This window comes from Eublepharis macularius, chromosome 6, assembly GCF_028583425.1.
Source record: "Eublepharis macularius isolate TG4126 chromosome 6, MPM_Emac_v1.0, whole genome shotgun sequence".
Taxonomy (NCBI): domain Eukaryota; kingdom Metazoa; phylum Chordata; class Lepidosauria; order Squamata; family Eublepharidae; genus Eublepharis; species Eublepharis macularius.
The window spans coordinates 65,517,907-65,534,411 of NC_072795.1; the positions used below are offsets into that span (position 1 = coordinate 65,517,907).

General features: G+C 41.8%; 1 protein-coding gene across 1 annotated transcript in view; it reads left to right on the forward strand.

The window, feature by feature from the left end:
* Positions 1-6,878: 6,878 nt before the first annotated feature.
* The window catches only part of FBXW4 (F-box and WD repeat domain containing 4), a 111,718-nt gene continuing 102,091 nt past the window's right edge, over positions 6,879-16,505 (forward strand). Inside the window, exon 1 of the mRNA XM_054982370.1 lies at positions 6,879-7,202. Coding sequence (XP_054838345.1) covers positions 6,979-7,202 — 224 coding nt within the window. The 5' untranslated portion in view covers positions 6,879-6,978. The remainder of the gene's footprint in view (positions 7,203-16,505) is intronic.

Sequence of the window (16,505 nt, forward strand, 5' to 3'; positions counted from 1 at the left end):
CTTTTGATGTCATTCGGGTGATCAATGATGTGACTGTGGAAGTAAAACTGCCAAAGAACCTAAAGAATGTTCACCCTGTATTCCATTTCAGCCTCCTGAAGAAGGCTCCGCACCCTGACGTGTGGCATCTAGATCCGGGGGTCCCACCCACCCCTCATTGTGAATGGCCAACTGCACTATGAAGTTGAGGAGGTTTTGGACTCTAAACTGAATTATTTTATTTAATTCAATGGGTTCATTTCAACAAGAGTAATGTGGAGTGGGTAAAGGCTTCCAATGTGAATGCTCCTAACCTTGTACGTTAGTTTCACAAAAAGTACCCGGAGAAACTGGGGGGGGGGTCTCTTTGGAAGAATCTTTGGGGGGGCAGTATGTCAGATACGCCTCCAGCATATCTGTCATGCATTATGAATCTCTTGCTGCAGTGTGTTGTGTACCTCTGTGAACATGCAGAGGGAACCTGTTTTGCTGACTGGTTGCTAGCTGCTTATCTTGCAGGTGTTTTGGTTACCATTTCCTGGCCAGCCTGTGAACATGGCCTTGAAGTTCCAGCCGAGACCGCATCAACCTCCTAAGAGACTGAGCAGAGCTCATCCTTTCCCTCTTCCCCTCTCCCCTGGCTCCACGATCCAGCGCACCAAAATCCTAACAGACTTTCTTTCCCACTGGGGGCTGGGAGTTTGCCCTGTAATTAACCTTGCTTTGCTACCTTGCATCACTTCAACCAATGACCGTGTCTGACCATCTTGATACTGGTATTCTTCTTTAATAAAGTAACTTTAACTCATACACCTGAGTGATGCAGTGAAGTGCATGGGTGCATACCTGGCAAGACCTGACAAAGGATCTGTGGGGAATGGCTGTTAAAAAATAAAGGAGAGTCAAAATGGTCTCAGAATGCCACTGCAGGGGAACGAAGCGCTCCTTTCTCCCCTCTCAAACTGTTTTCTGAAATAGCGAGGCGGGGGGGGCGGGGGTATTGGTCTCTATTTTTGCGGTTCCGTGTGGTGTATTCTGTGCATGCAGAGAAGTAAAAACAGAGAAATACCCTCCCCTTGTGCTATTTTGACACAAAGGGAACAGCTTGGGGGAGGGGAGGCAAGAAATCTTCCTTCCCCTGCAGTGGCATTCCAAGGCCATTTGGGCTCTCCTTTAATTTTTAAGAGCCATTCTCCACAGCATCTGTGTTACTGCGGGGAACCGGAGTTGCGTCTAGGGAACCTGAACCTAACATTTAAAAAAACTGCCCATTTAGGCTGACTCTGAGTTAGGCTAGAAGACCTTTTTTGAACCTGCATTAACTTGCTTCATTAGCAGCAGCACTGGGTCCGGTATAACCACTAGTCTCTTAACCAAGTCTGCAAGGGTCAGCTGAACTACATGGAAAGTGGGGAGCACAATGTCCTTCAAAATTTCTTGCCTTCCTAACCAGCATTATTTCCATCTTCTGAGGGTTCAGTTTCACTTTAAGCTATTTGACCACAGCTGTCAGGCAGCGACTCAATACCTCTACTGCATCACCAGAGGATTTGGATAGCAAGATACAGAACTAGATATCATCTGCATATTGATGACAACCGATTTTGTAGCTACAACTTATTATTATTATTTATAGGCCACCTTTTTCCACTGTAAGTCAAGGCACATTACACAGTGTAATTCAATACAGTCAACAGCAGGGAAATTCAATAAACACTACAGGGTATAGATTGCAGAAATTTGAAAAAAAATAGGTATTCATTACCTCCCATCCACTTCAAAAATTAGCTTTAGGGGATGGGAATCAACATGGGTGAGATATAGGGATGCCAACAGGCCTGGAGAAAAAGACCTGTTCATTTAATAGAAACTTGATGTGTAGAAATGGGCAGCTGAAGCTTTTCTTGGAGATAAATAACATCACCTGTTAAATAACATTTCTTCCTTCTTTCCTTTCCTCCTCTCACCTATAGGTCTTAAGTAGTATTTATCAAATGTAACTGGGAATATGAGGAAGAAAGGAAGAATTCAGGCCAGAGAAGGTCAAAACAAGATACAGAAAAGCCTACTTCCCATGAGTTGCTTTAATTCTCATGCCCTGAACTAAAAAATTAGCTAAAACAAGTAAATTGTCTACTCTTGGATCTGCTAATTATTTAGAAAGTTAAATATCTACTGTAGACTCTATCCATTGTAATTTCAAGGGATCAATCCACTTCTGCCTTGTTGTACCAAGAATATTCAAATAGAATGTGACTTACAGATTCAATAGCACCTGAGCCACAGCCACAGTATCTATCTGAGAAAGGTATGCCCAATATGCGTCCTTCAGAAACTGCAGAGGTTAGTAGTGCATTTAGTCTTGCAAGCATAATTGCCATCTATACTTTGGAACAGTTAATTAAACAAATACACCAGGAGGTGGACTTGGTGGAATCCCCATAGAAAGAGCAAACTCTCCTAGTTCTGCAAGTAGTGCCGTTTGTAGCCTCTGAGCATTGTATGGCATGCAATTTTCCTTCTATTGTTTGGTTCCATGCACTGGAGAAGTAATTTTCATATAATACTGTAAGCTGTTATTCTCTGACAATATTAAGTTTCACGTTCAGAGCCAAAATCCAATCTCTGGTTTCGATGGAATATTGGCCCAATTCTAATCTGAGTGGTACCTGCCACATACTTTGGTATGCCATGTATCTGGAGCAAGAACTGTATAAATGGTCTATCTATGCTGCTCCATATAATATTTGAGGTATTACTTTGGTGTTGTAAATAACATTCCATTAATTCCCTATTAAAAGGACACGACGTTTTTCTCAAGGCCTGTTGGCAACCTTAGCAGAAGAGTGTCAACTGAGCCAAGGATGTAAAGATGCATTTTACCAGGCTGTATAGTTCTCTTTTGGTGCAAATGATGCTTCTGATAGACTGAGAAATGAAGTGGGTCAGTTTTCCAGACCCAGTGTCATGCCTGTTCCATTCAGCGATGGTAGCAGCTCCTAGGGTTCTTAATAGTTTCAAAAGCTGCCTTTGCCAATCTGAGGAACAGCAGGGCCAGCTTCCTCACACTGTCATCCATGCAAGCTTCCTCTGTAGGTGGTGAATGCACAGCAGAAGTGCATCATGACAAGGACATGCAGGAGAAGGCAAAGGTTTCTGTGCATGAAGTACAGAGCCCTGTTCACCACCCTTCATCCCATCGTCTCTGAAAAAGCCTTTCCTATTTCACTCCTCACATTCCCCCCCCCAAAGTCCATAAATTACTTTGTTTCTATGAGAGAAGTTTATGGACTGCTGGGACAAAATGTGCCTGGTCCATTTACATTGGGGTCACGAATATGTGAGATATGGGCAACTTTTACCTCCAACTTTACTCTCTTTTCCCTATAAATAATGTTATTCATTTCTAAGGAAGAAAGTAAAGGGACTGCAAGCAAGCATATTGCTCAGATATAGGGAAACCAGTGCCCTGTTGCAAACACTAGTAATTCAAATTACATGTTTTGGGGCCATATTTTGCCCCATTTCAGCCATGCCCTTAAAAGCAATCTCACTTGAACCCACTTTATGGCAGAAAGCTGTTGCAGCACAGAACATTTTGCTAGGGCTTAGCAATAATTAGCCTGAACATTTTAAAGAAAATATTTGCTTCTGTTCTATCAACGGAGTGTTGCAGGGGAGGGACAGAGTATCTTATCAGCACACTGACTGGATGGGAGAAATGCTTTCTAGACTGCCTGTATTTTGACATATAAACCCATAGAAATGCAAAGGGCATACAGGCAATCTAGCCTATCTGTTGATTCTCCTCGAACAAATTTGCATCAGTCAGAAAGTTTAAGGATCCAATGCACATTATGTCAATTGTTTCTGTAAGATAAGGTTGTTTAATTATAAGGGAAAGTCACTATAGTAATTACGACTGCAAGCTTGGAATGAAACAGAGGAGTCATCCAGGTAGTTCATGACTTGCAGAGATTGCTGATGAGCCACTTTAAAACTAATGCTCAGTATAAGCCTGGCGATTGTGCTCCTTGAAGAGAACCCCTAATTTCAGCAGTCTTCAATCATTTCAGATTCTATTATCTCAAATTGCCCCACAGAATCCACTTTTAATTTCTTACTTCATATGTCTCTTCTCTTTGTAGGGGGTCCAGAGCAAAAGAAATAGAGATTTGATTACAGAATATGTTTTTATGTGTATATCTATGCATGTATGTGTATCAGCCAGGATCCAGAAATATGTTCAACTAATTCTGTGTATCCAAGAAACCTTTGTAATATCACTTGAATAGCAACTTTCCTTGCCATATAGCAGATCACTTTTTAAACTTTCAAAATAGTTAAATATTACAACAAGATGATACAAGGAAGAAAAATACACAGAAACATTTTGCTCAGCAATGGATTCTTATCAATTGTATATTAAAAGAAATTTGTATTGGTTTTATTTTTATCAGTACTGCTGAATGTAATTTTATAGATTTATAATAATACATTTTAAAAGTGTGGGATATGGTACAAGAGTTTACTTTTCAAAGAAAAAGACAACAAATCCAACCAGTATGCCCATACTCTTGATCCTCCTATACCTCTTTGGTTCTTATCCATGAATACGATAGAGTACCAGTAAATACGAGGTCTTAATGGCATAACAGCAGGCTTCCAGTCAAGCATGGTGCAGAAAAGTGTATGTCTTATACTGATAGCAAACTGTTTGAATATAGAAATATTTCTTTTGTTAAATGTGTAACATTTAACCTTTCATTCTTCTTAAATCTCTCATTATTCTTATGTGACGTTCATTAACTGAGCTTCAGTTTTCAAAGTAATCTGATTATCCAAATACTGTACAATATGTCTTCTGTGTAGCCTCCTGTGACCTGCAAATGTATGTACTTCATTATATAATTAATTCTGACCCTTGCCCCCTGAGGATCAAAAAACCCACAGAATAGGGCAGAGTAGAGTTAAGGAGTATTTTCCTATCCTCTAACAGGTTTGCAGAAAAATATTTAAACATTTTTGAAAGACCTAGCAGGGCAACAGATGGAGGCAGCCATTTTAGAGAAGGGAGGAGCTGCCCCTCCCCGTCTGAACAAGGTGGCCCAGAAAGGAGGAAAAGCAGACTGGAGAGGAGGAGCAAAGCCGCCCTGCCTCTATCTGTCACTACCATGAATGAGGGGGGCAGCATGTACAATGCTATCCTAAGCACTTATACCCTTCTAAGCCTATTGACTTCAATAGAAGGGTGGAATTCTTCTTAGGATGGCATCGTTAGTCTCTGTGGATACCTATCTATATAAACCTATTTCTTAATATTCTATTACATTCCAGAGTGACCAAGAAACAGAACCATTACTGTAGCCATACAAACAGACCAGGCTTAATTCTCAATGGTTGGGTTTACCAAGGAAACAATTTTGCCATTTTCTATTGTGAGGAAAGGAAAAGCACAGCATTTGGGGTCACACTGCGAAAAACTGCTTTCTATTTTTTACACTGAGAGGCTTTCTCCATATAGACCAAGATCCCATAGGGGGAACAATACCTTTCTGTGCATAGGAATCCTTACAATATACAAATCCTCAAATACAGACAATTGTTATAGTGGCAGGCATTTATTATTGATTTTCATTAGTCACTCTCTGCCTCTGTGAGAACTCAGGAATAAGTTTTGTTTACATACCAGTGAAGCAGCATTCAACATCTGTACCTCTTATAGAGATGGTAGACAGAGGACCACAGAGATGAATACTAGTTTAGATCACAAATTATTTGTCAGGTACACAATAGAACTTTATTGGTTTGAAATAAGAAACATGGCTTCTTTCATCTAAGAATCATCTTATTTTAAAGTATCATTTGTTATTCCAGAGTATCATAAGCTACAGAATACAACAGAAGTTCTTCATGAATAACAGAAGTTCTTCATTAAATGTGTATCTTATTGAGACATAAAAATTGCTTTTATTTTATTGCTGGAAATTTTTTTTGGAATTGTAGGATGTTTTAAAGGCATACAAAACATTCCCAAAGACAAAAAAAGATGGTGACTCCTTAGAACAGGGTTACTTTTGGATGTAGCGCATTGAGTAATTATATAGCATTCAATTATGAGCATCAATTAATGCAGATGTTAAAGACACAGAGTTTCAGTCCCCACAAAAGAGACAGCAATTCCATTTTAGACTTTTAACACTGTGCTACAAGCTTTCATAGGCAACATACTACAAAAACACAGCGACTCCTTAATTATGAAGTACCACTCCGGCAACCCTACTAAACTGAATACCTGTATTGTCTTGGTGTACCTAAAGTATTATTTATTGAGTACATTTTTATCCCACTTTTCCTTGAAGGAGTTCAGGGCATTGTATGTCATCCTCCCATTTTATACTTGCAACAACCCTGTGAGGTAGATTAGGCTGAGAGTGTGCGTTACCCAGCAAACTTCATGGCAGAGTTGTGATTTTAATCAGGGTCTCCCAGACCAAGCAAGTTGCATGATAAGTGCTGTCAGGCCAGGGAGTCCTTCCTTGTTGAAGGGGGGGGGGGAGTGTGGAGAGGAGGAAGGGCTCTTTCCAGGGACTTTTTGCCATCTCAGTCCACCACTGCTTATAGTTTCAGCCGGACGCGGTTTTTTTTTTAACGATGCCCATTCATTAACACTTGGCCTGCATTCAACTGGACTATTCCAGAGTAAAAAAAATGGGTCGATCGCAGTTTGCGACGGCCTTCTCCGACAAGACAAAGGTGTGTGCAGGGCGGAGGAGAGTTCCGTTCCTGTTCCCTTTCCTTACCTCGCCCGCTCCAGAGAACTGAAGTTTTCGCCAAGCCATTTAATTAATTCATTACCGAGGGCGGGACACAGCCATGTGACTGACCGGTCGGGCGGGGAGAAACTGCCGCCCCCGACAAGCGGCGGCCTACCCGGGCCCAGCAGCGGCAGCTCCGGTTTTGTCGCTGCCGGGCCTGGGCCAACAGGGCCTCCATTTCATGGGGAGGCCGGGCAGCCCTTCGGAGGCCGAGACTCGCTGTCCACTGTGGGTGTTGCCGGAGGAATTGCTGCTGCTCATCTGCTCGTACCTGGATGTACGGGCTTTGGGCCGTCTGGGCCAGACCTGCCGCCGCCTTTGTCGCTTCACTTCCAGGGATGCGCTGTGGAGGCGCCTCGCCTGTTCCTGCCTCAACGCCGGCTTCAGTGCGCTCGGCGCCGACCTGTAAGCGCCTAGGCCGGGAAAGGCGAGCTGGGAAAACACGGGGAGAAGCGGCCTACCCGGTTGTTCAGGGGCGCCCCTGTAACTTAAGACTCCTCCCGCCCTGTCAGGAGAAAAGGAGGCGTTCCGGAAGCGCAGCGGGCGCGGGAGGGAGAGAAGCTCCGCAAGGAGCTTCGATAGCTCCGCGCGTGGACGGAGGTCTAGGGCGGGAGTTGTTATTAGCATGAAAACCTATTAAAGCGCCGAATTACGCTATCTCTGGTCGGAGACTTTTTAGACAGGCTTTCATGGAACCCGTGGTCAGTCTAGAGTTTGACTGTATAGTCAAGGCAGCACGTCGTTCTATTTTGTTGTCCTGGCCTCTTCTAATGGTAATGGTTAAAGTCAAGACCACATATTTTCCCCACAAGTGACATCCTAATCTCAAATGTCAGTAATGCATCAGAGGGGGGGGGGGGGAACAGTCACGTTTTAAATGGTTTTCTGGTCAGCGTGATCTTTTGGCTTAGATGTAACGGAAATTCAAATGTTGGTTTTAGTATCACTTGTACAAAGGCTTTCGGCCATAGTAGCTGTCGTGAGTCTGCTGTGTCTTATTTGACTTATATTTTTATTCCTGTCCTTGCCCTGTCTCCAAGAAGTTCAGAGTGGCATGCATGGCTCTCCCACGTTTTATCCTTGTGAAAACCCCATGAGGTAGGTTAGGTTGACAGAGGCCAAAGTCACCAAGCAAGCTCCTTGGTTGAGTGGGGATCTGAACTAGGCTATCCACTAGATTTGGTATGGTATGGAACTAGGCTAACTACTGTACCGCATTGGCTGTTCTAGGGATAATGTAGATCTCTGAGCCCCTCAGCTGAGTAAATCCTCTCTCTTACGCTGTTCTTCTCACCTGGATTGGGCCTGTGCATGCCTGGAAAGTGCAGGGAACATATCTCTCAGCCTGACCTGGGGAAAATGTAAGGTGTATTGAGGCCCATGGACAGCTGTTGCCAGTCAAAATAGATTTTATTAAGCTGGGTGAGCCAACAGGGTGAGACAGGTGTATATGTGTTTATATAAAACAGTGGTTTATATATTCAGTGTAAATAGCTCCTGGGTTACTACTTAACCCTCTTCAGATTTTGCTAATCTCTTTAAAAAATCCTTCTGAATGGAACAGTAAGGACTTGGGGTTGAGGCGGTGTAGAAAATGGAGTGATATTTGCTTTATACTAGTGGCCCAGGCACTAGTTGCATTGAAATCAGCAGGGGTGAGAGTTGTATGATTGTTGTACTTTTCAGCACCTGGAATCTGCTTGCTGTGCTATATTGTGTTTCCTTCTGAGGAAATGATTTTTTTATTTTTCATTAAAAATAAAATCTATGCTGGATCCAGGAGCGGTCAGGTGTAGAATACAACAGGTGCAGTAGTTGGCAGGAGCTTTGCTCTTATTTCCAAAGTGAAAAGGAAAAAAAGTTTCAGTCAGCTATGGAGAATGTACAGCTGTTGGAGAAAGCATAAACATCTAGAGAGAACTTTTAAACATTCATGGAAGTGGCTGGAAAACTTGGTCTGATTTCATTTTTTGGATTTTGATTCCTCTTGAAATGTTGCTGGGGCATTAATATGACACGTGAGCAGTGGAAATGGTTAGGGTTTCTACATTTTGCATTCAGTATGAGCTGCTCACTGAAGGAGTTGCTTGGTTTGAGTGCATACCAGGGCAGTAGTGCTCCTTTACACATGTGACCCCCACACTAGTTCCTCTTTCCCTCCTGGGCACCCCAATAACCTCACCTTTCCCTGCTTCTTTCTGTCCTACCCACCCACCAACCATCCTACTTCATCTTTAGTTATATTTATTTAATTTATACCCTGCATTTCTTCACAGTGGGGACCGAAAGCAGCTTACATCATTCTCTTCACTTCCATTTTGTCCTGAGAAAAACCCTGTGAGGTAGGTTAGGGTGAGAATGTGTAACTGGCCCAAAATTACCCAGTGAGCTATTTCTTATGACACAACCCTATAATCTTAGTAGAAAGCCCTCCTGAATAATTTAGTTTTGCATAGTTTGTGGAAAGCTAGGAGAATGGGAGCTTTCCTGATTCAGGCAGGCCATTCCGTAAAATGGTGGCTACCACAGAGGACACACGTATATGGGCAGCTGTTGATTTTGCCCAACTGCAGAAGGCCCTATTCAGATGATCTTTAAAAGGCCCTATTTAGATAATCAAAGCTGTTGTGGCAGAACATAGGGAGAGGTGGTTGTACAGATATGAGGACCAAGGCCATGAAGAGCTTGCTGAAGGCTTGCTGAATTATGTTGTACATTGTTTCCAGAAGGCAATCATTAGCAATTTTGGGAGGACTTTTTTTAAGCCTGTCCATTTTCTTGGGAGTAAACCCTACTGAATAAAATGAACTTACTTCTGAGAATACTTGCTTAGGTTTGCTCCTTAGGTATCTAGGCCTTTCCTGGTTTGGTAATGTCCTATTTTAATGCTAGAATCGTATTTGTTGACTTTATGGCCATATGTTAGTAGCTAATAATTTTTTTATAACCTAAACCAAGGGTCCTCAGTGTGGCAGCCATGGTGCCATGTTGCCCACTCACACCTTTCCTGGCCCGTCAAACATTTTCAGAAACTGGACAGGGCAAGATACTACTTTTTTCCAGCTGGACTTCTGAATGGCCATTGGAGATGTGGTTGTTCAGATTTTTGTAAAGTTGTTTCAACAGCAGTTGCCACCACAACATAGTACTGTATTGCTGAAGGTGTTTTTGCAAGAAAATATCTTTAAACAATATGTTCATTTTAAAAGGCATCCTGTTGAACAGAACTTCTGCCTGAAATGTTGAAGAGCTATTGTTAAGAGTTATGCATGATGTCACTCCTTGACATTTTGTGGTTGTTACCCATTGTGTTGTCGCGCCCACTACATTGTGTCAGAATTCTAAACATGCCCACAGGCACAAAAAGCTTGGCCCTGGCCTAGACAGGTCCCAGCAACCCTGCCAAACAATTTTTCCTGCAGTGCTAAGTTGGCTTTCTGCCCAAGGAACTAAAACAAGCTCCTGAGGGAGTGCCACTGGCACTAAAACAAGCTCCTGGCAGTGCCACTGGGCCCTTCAGCATAGGAGGAAGTGATAGGTATGTGTGGCTTATGCCCCTTGTTGCCTCCTGTACAGTGGTACTACTGGCAGTAGTACTAAGGAGTGGTTTGCTGCCAGTGTGGTTGTCTAAGTACAACCCTCATCTCTTCTCCACCTTTTGTTTTCTGGCATATCTTCACATGTAGATGCCTGTGTACAACCCTCATCTCTTCTCCACCTTTTGTTTTCTGGCATATCTTCACATGTAGATGCCTTCTGTCAAAAAGTTTAACTGTCCTTAAGCTTCAGAAATTGGAAGAGCTTTACTTCTGCATACAGCTTTGTATAGAGTGAAGATTAGGATGTTCTGCCTCCAAAATAATTTAGCATAAATTATGCAGAACTGTAACATACAGATTTCATAATTGCTGACTTGCACTCTTCTTTTATCTAATTGTTATCCTCCCATCTCTCTTTTCTAACTCATAACATATCTGTCAGGTTTTCAGGTCTGTAAACCATGTGCTGCACAGATAACATGTTTCTACCCTGAAATGGATGGAGAAATTTCTGCTTCTTTCTATATCCCAGAAATGTTGAGATTAAAGCGCATAGAAAGAACTTTTGGTTTTTTATTTTAAAAAGCATAAGGCTGTTGGGGATAAGCCAATACATTGCTTAAAATAGTAGCAAATTAACAGTTGCCTGGTTGTAGGTAAAAAGAATGGACTCTTGAAGACTAAGAATGTAGATGTTACAAAAGTTTTTTTTTCCCCTCACAGGCCACAGATTACTAACATGTACATGTGTAGGTAGATAGAAACAGAAAGTATATTTTAGGCAGATGTTTAACTGATGCCATAATCTATTGAAGAGTATATTGACCCTGCCTTTTGCATTTTAACAATGATTTAGAAATGTGTCCATGTAAAAACCCTCTGCTGCATATTAGTAGATTTGGATTTTTAATAGTAGACCTCATCCTAAGTAATGGCTTATTAGAGTAAGTGTGTAAAGAACCCTCTCAGGTTAGATTCTGCAGAATGTGCAAGGTGATTTTATTTCAGCAGACTGATTTTGTTTTGTTGGCTGATTATTAAAGTGATGGTTTCTGGAAGGTTTTCTTTAATTTCCACTGGTTCTGGCTTGCTGTGTTTCTTGGGTTTACAAATATGTATATTTCCTGTTTGGGATGAGGTTATGTGAACTGGTTGTATTGTTGCCACTGTTTTTGTGTATTTTATTGTAGAGTGTTTATTGATTATTGGAAGCTGCTTCAAGTTGGAAGTAGGATAGGTTTGTTTTTTAAAGTACAAATTTAAGTTTCTGGAGGCTGCTATGCAGTTGTGCATTTGTGTGTGGGAATAATGTCTAATTACCTGGGGCCAAGCTAGATGTGATGGTCCACCATAGAGCCACCACTGCCATTTAAAAGTGGTTTTTAAATGTCTCAAGGGCCCACAGCATGGAAGAATGAGGTGCTCTAGTTTCCCCCCTTGTGCCTTTGCAAGTACTGAAACAGCTGCGGGGGATGACGGGAGGGGAAGAGTGCCTCAGTCTGCCATACTGTGGGTCTGATCCTGATTGGGCTCTTGTGGCATTTTTAAATCGGTTTAGAATGGTGGCAGCGTCCCCATGGCAAACATGAGGATGCCATCACATCTAGTTTGTTTCTGTGTTTACATAGGGTCTAAATGTGAAAAATGGGTTGTTCTATTATATGCATCACTCCTATTAAATGTATGGGGGGGGGGGAGGTCAGTGGGATGTTTCAGTTTAAGCAGCATTATGGACCTGCTTGTAGGAGACTGCCTAGTAGTGCAATTGCAGAAGGGCCTAAGGAACCTGGTGAAATAAAAGTTGTGCTATGTAGGGAGCATTTTTAAAACATATGTGCTGCTTCGGAACATTGTAAATAAACTCACTGGAGCTTAATTCCAAGTGGCATACAGATTGGAAGAGGTGTAACCAGAGGTATTTAATGCAAGATACCCAAATGCATTTTAATACATGGGCTCTTGCAAGAATTACTGTAACATACTAGCACAGCTAGACCTCTGGAGATTATTCTATGATTTATTTAAAGTAACAGCAGCCCAAAAAAGATTATAGTTCCAGTTGTTGTGAAGAGACATTTTAAAATGTGATGATATTATGTGGTGATTGATCTAGAAATAAGGAGTGAGAAGGATGTCCTCCATTTCATTTGGCTCTCAGAACTCCTATATATTAGGACTGCTTCAGAAATGATCCAAGTGGTTGGTTAATTTTGGTTTATGGTTACAGAATGATTCATACAAAAGAGGTTTGGAATTTGCCATGTCATGCAAGTGATAATACAATAATGTGTACACTCTTTCTCTCTCTCTCAGACTAAACCAACTCACTTTCCTGCCTGCCTGTCTATTGAAACCTTTGGAGTAAATTGTCCATAATTGCAAGCAGTAATGCACAAATTAAGAGGTTCAGTGTGAATCATTCTATAATCATTTCACAAGTAACCTGCAATCTGAAAGGGAAAAAAACTGAAATAAAATATTTTATATGCTTAATGTCGTCTATATTGCTTTTTTCCTAGTATCTTCTAGTTTGGAACATTTGTCGTTTGTTTTTTTCTTAAATATGGACCCTTAGAAAATAACAAAATAGTTTTGAAGTACATTGAAGCTCAGTAGAGCAGAGAGCTCTTCAGAGTGACAGGGCGGATAAATGATAGATAAGAAAAGCTTCTGACTCTTCTTAATGGGGACAGCAGAACGCCTGAGGGTATGATAGGCCGGCTCCCTTATTTGATTCAAGTACAGTCCTGTCTCTGTAAACATTTTAACATAGTGCTTTACTAGATTTAGGCTTATTTGTTGTGTTAGCATCTGGTTTTGGAAGAGGCAGTGTAAGGTAATAACTTTTATGCTGTTGAGAGTGCACAGGTTGCTTGAAGCAGCTTGAATAGCTTGTATATTCACTAGCAGAAAAGACTCACGGGATATTTTGGCTTTCTCAATTGGAGATAAAGGGGAAGAAAGGAGGTGCAACCCAGGAAGGAGTGATTTGTCACGTAGCTGTGTAAATGGAACAAAAACGTCTAAAATATTTCAGGCATGAGGTGTCACCACTGGAAAAGTGTGCCTCTCCCCTCCTTGCTGCAGGCAGGAGCACAAGGAGATGGTTTAGGAGGACCAGCTGGTCCAGTATGGGAGGAGAAAGTCCCTCAAGTATTCTGGTCCTAAGCCATCTAGGCCCTTAAATGTGTCCTACAGTTTGAGTTCTGCCCCTAGACAAATAGACTGTTAGTGCAGCTCTTTCATTATAGGGGTGATGCAATCCCTATATCTAGATCTTGACAACAACCTGTCCACCACATATTGGATCAATTGAAAGTTCTGAACAGTTTTCAAAGGCAACTCTACATGAAATGCATTAAAGTAACCTTAATCTGAATGTAATCGGGGCATGGATTACTCTAGCCAAATACGCTTTTTGGGGAATACTCATAGCTGCGTATCTCCTGAAGCTGGTAAAAGGCATTTACATACTAAAGGGGAGACCTTAGCCTCTATCAGTAGACCAGAATTCATCAGCAGCCCAAAACAATAAATCTGCTGCTTTAGGGAGAGTGTACTGCCCTTCAAAACAGATTGATTTCTTAATCCAGGAGCAGTTTTGTCTTGAACAAAGGGCGCCCCAATCTTGTTCTGGCAAAGCTGCAGTCTGTTGGCCCTGATCCAACCCATTGCCTTCACTCAGCAGATGTTCACAATCTCTGTAAACTCACATGATTCTCAGTTAGAGAGAAATAGAGGTGGGTGTCATCTGCGTACTGGCAGCATCACACTGCTAATCCCTAGAAAATCTCCCCTGTTGGTTTCATGTAGATGTTAAACAGCATGGAGGACAAAGTGGACCGTTGTGGGGGCCCAGAGCACAAATGACATGAAGCCTGGCAGCAGTCCCCCAGAATCAGCTTGCAGTGCTAGGTAACTGTGAATAAGACTACAGCTTTATTCTGCAGATGTGGGACATGTTATAAATCAAAATATATGTGCAGAATCTGATTTCTTGGTATGGATTTATAGAAACTGATGTTGAAAGCCACAAGTCCATCTTTTATTTTCACTAGACATAATTTTTTTTCAATTTCGGATATGCATAGGAGGTAGAACACAGAGTCTGCTAACTTGTTCCCTGTCTTTTCCTGATGGTAAAATTGTAGGGAAGTTTTTAGGAGATGGAAGTCTGTGTGTGTTTTTGTTTAAAGTGGGTCATATGCCCAGGAATGCAGTCAAATTATAATGGTGACAAAGTGCCGGAAAGAGGAGGGGGATTGAGGAGCAGAGAGAGAGGAGGGAGGGAAGAGAGCCCCAGGCAATAGAAGGAGAGCTGGGAACACTAGTCTGGCCAGGCCTCAGGGCCAGGTTAAAGATTCCTCCATGCATTAACAGTCACAAAGATGTTTGTTCAAGAGGGCTCATCCCCCCCCCCTTGTGGGGTGCTTTGTCATTTTTAAACAATGCAGTTCCTTGGGAAAGAGGGATAGGTGAGAAGAGTAGCTATGGTCCTTGGTGCACTTGTTTTTTGTTTCTTAGTCTTCCTTTGCTTCTACTATGTGCCTTTTCAAGCTTTTTCATGTTTTATAGTAAGCAATTATGCTGAAAAAGAAATTCCAGTTATACTGTACTTGTCATTTTATGTGCCTTTTACTTTTTGTGCTTAAGACAATGAAAAGGGAATTGTTGCTTTAAATTACCAGGAGGAAAGGTAGCAGGTTTGGTATAAGGCATACTTTATGTGCTTATGAAAATTAATGGAAGATCAGATTGTAAATGCCATTGGCTTATTTAAAAACCAATAGCATAGATCTGATATTAAAAAGTATCGAGTATTTGAAAAGTTGCCCTATGGCAACTGTTTTGGTTTGAGTACCATGGAATTTAAAGACCACTTGTGGCTAGTGATAAATACCCCTTCAGTATAATTTGTTGTAGCATGAGTTGTTAGGAATGGAAAAGAAACTGTTGAAAAGCTGCACCTTACTATGCATCTCTGCCCATTCTTTTGAATCTGTTCTGTGCCCTCTGGTTTTTGAGTTCTCTCCACTCATGCATGAAAAGAGCTTTCTTCCTTGTTAGCCCCCGCAGCTAATGGGGAACCAGACATCATCTATTCAGTCTCTTGCTTGATGGATGGAATGGCTAGCCAATCTCGGATTGCAGACTTTTTTGTTGTTTGGCGGTAGTTCCCAGTTCATGTTTCTACTGCTAACCATAAGAATTAGCTTACTATGACTTCAACTGCAATTTGATTGAGACAGAGCAAGATATATTATTTCATTTTTAGCAGAGGCCTCCAACATTTTTGCGGCTATGGGCACCTTTGGAATTCTGACATAGGCCAAAGGAGGCAGAGCCAACCACAAAATGTCATGGAGTGAGGTTATGCATAACTCTTAATTGTAAGTGTCCAGCATTTCAGGCGCAAGCCCTCTTTAACAGGATGTCTTTTAAAATGAATAGATTGTTTAAAAATATTTTCTTGCATACACAAAGCTTACCTTCAGTCACACAGTGACGATCCTTGTGCTGTGGTGGCAGCTGCTGTTGAAGAAATGTTTGTGAATCTACATAGCCAATCAAATCTCCAGTGGCCAATGACAAGCTCTGCTGGGTACAAGTACCACCTGGCCCTACCTACTTTCTAAAAACACTGAGTAAGTGAGCAGCAGGAAGAGTGTTGGTGGACACCTTGGTTCCCATGGGTGCTATGTTGGGAACCTCTGATTTTCAGTATGAGATTGAATTTATGGTCGCAGTTAGCATCTATTTATCCTTTTAGAGCTGACCCAGATCTAACCTAATTCAGTACATAAATCCCATTAATTTCAGTGAGACTTTGGTACAAGTAGCAGTGCATTGAATATTGACCTCTGTAAGCCAGCTAGACTATTCTCTTCTTGAGACAGGGTTGCTAGCTCTGGGTTGTGAAATTCCTGGAGATTTTCAGGCTGGAGCATGAGGAAGGCAGGTTTTAGGAGAGGTGGTATCTTAGCAGAATATAATACTATGGCCGTATTATTCATAAGGCTGACTAGGCTGAAGCCATATAGGGCTATGTACTGGGGTCTAGTACCTACTGTACCAGGCTGTCAGTTATAGTGGAGTGAAAGATTAAAGTGCTGAAGGGGGCCCAAAATACCTGAAAGCATAGGGGCTCAGCCGTGGATTAATATGGCCC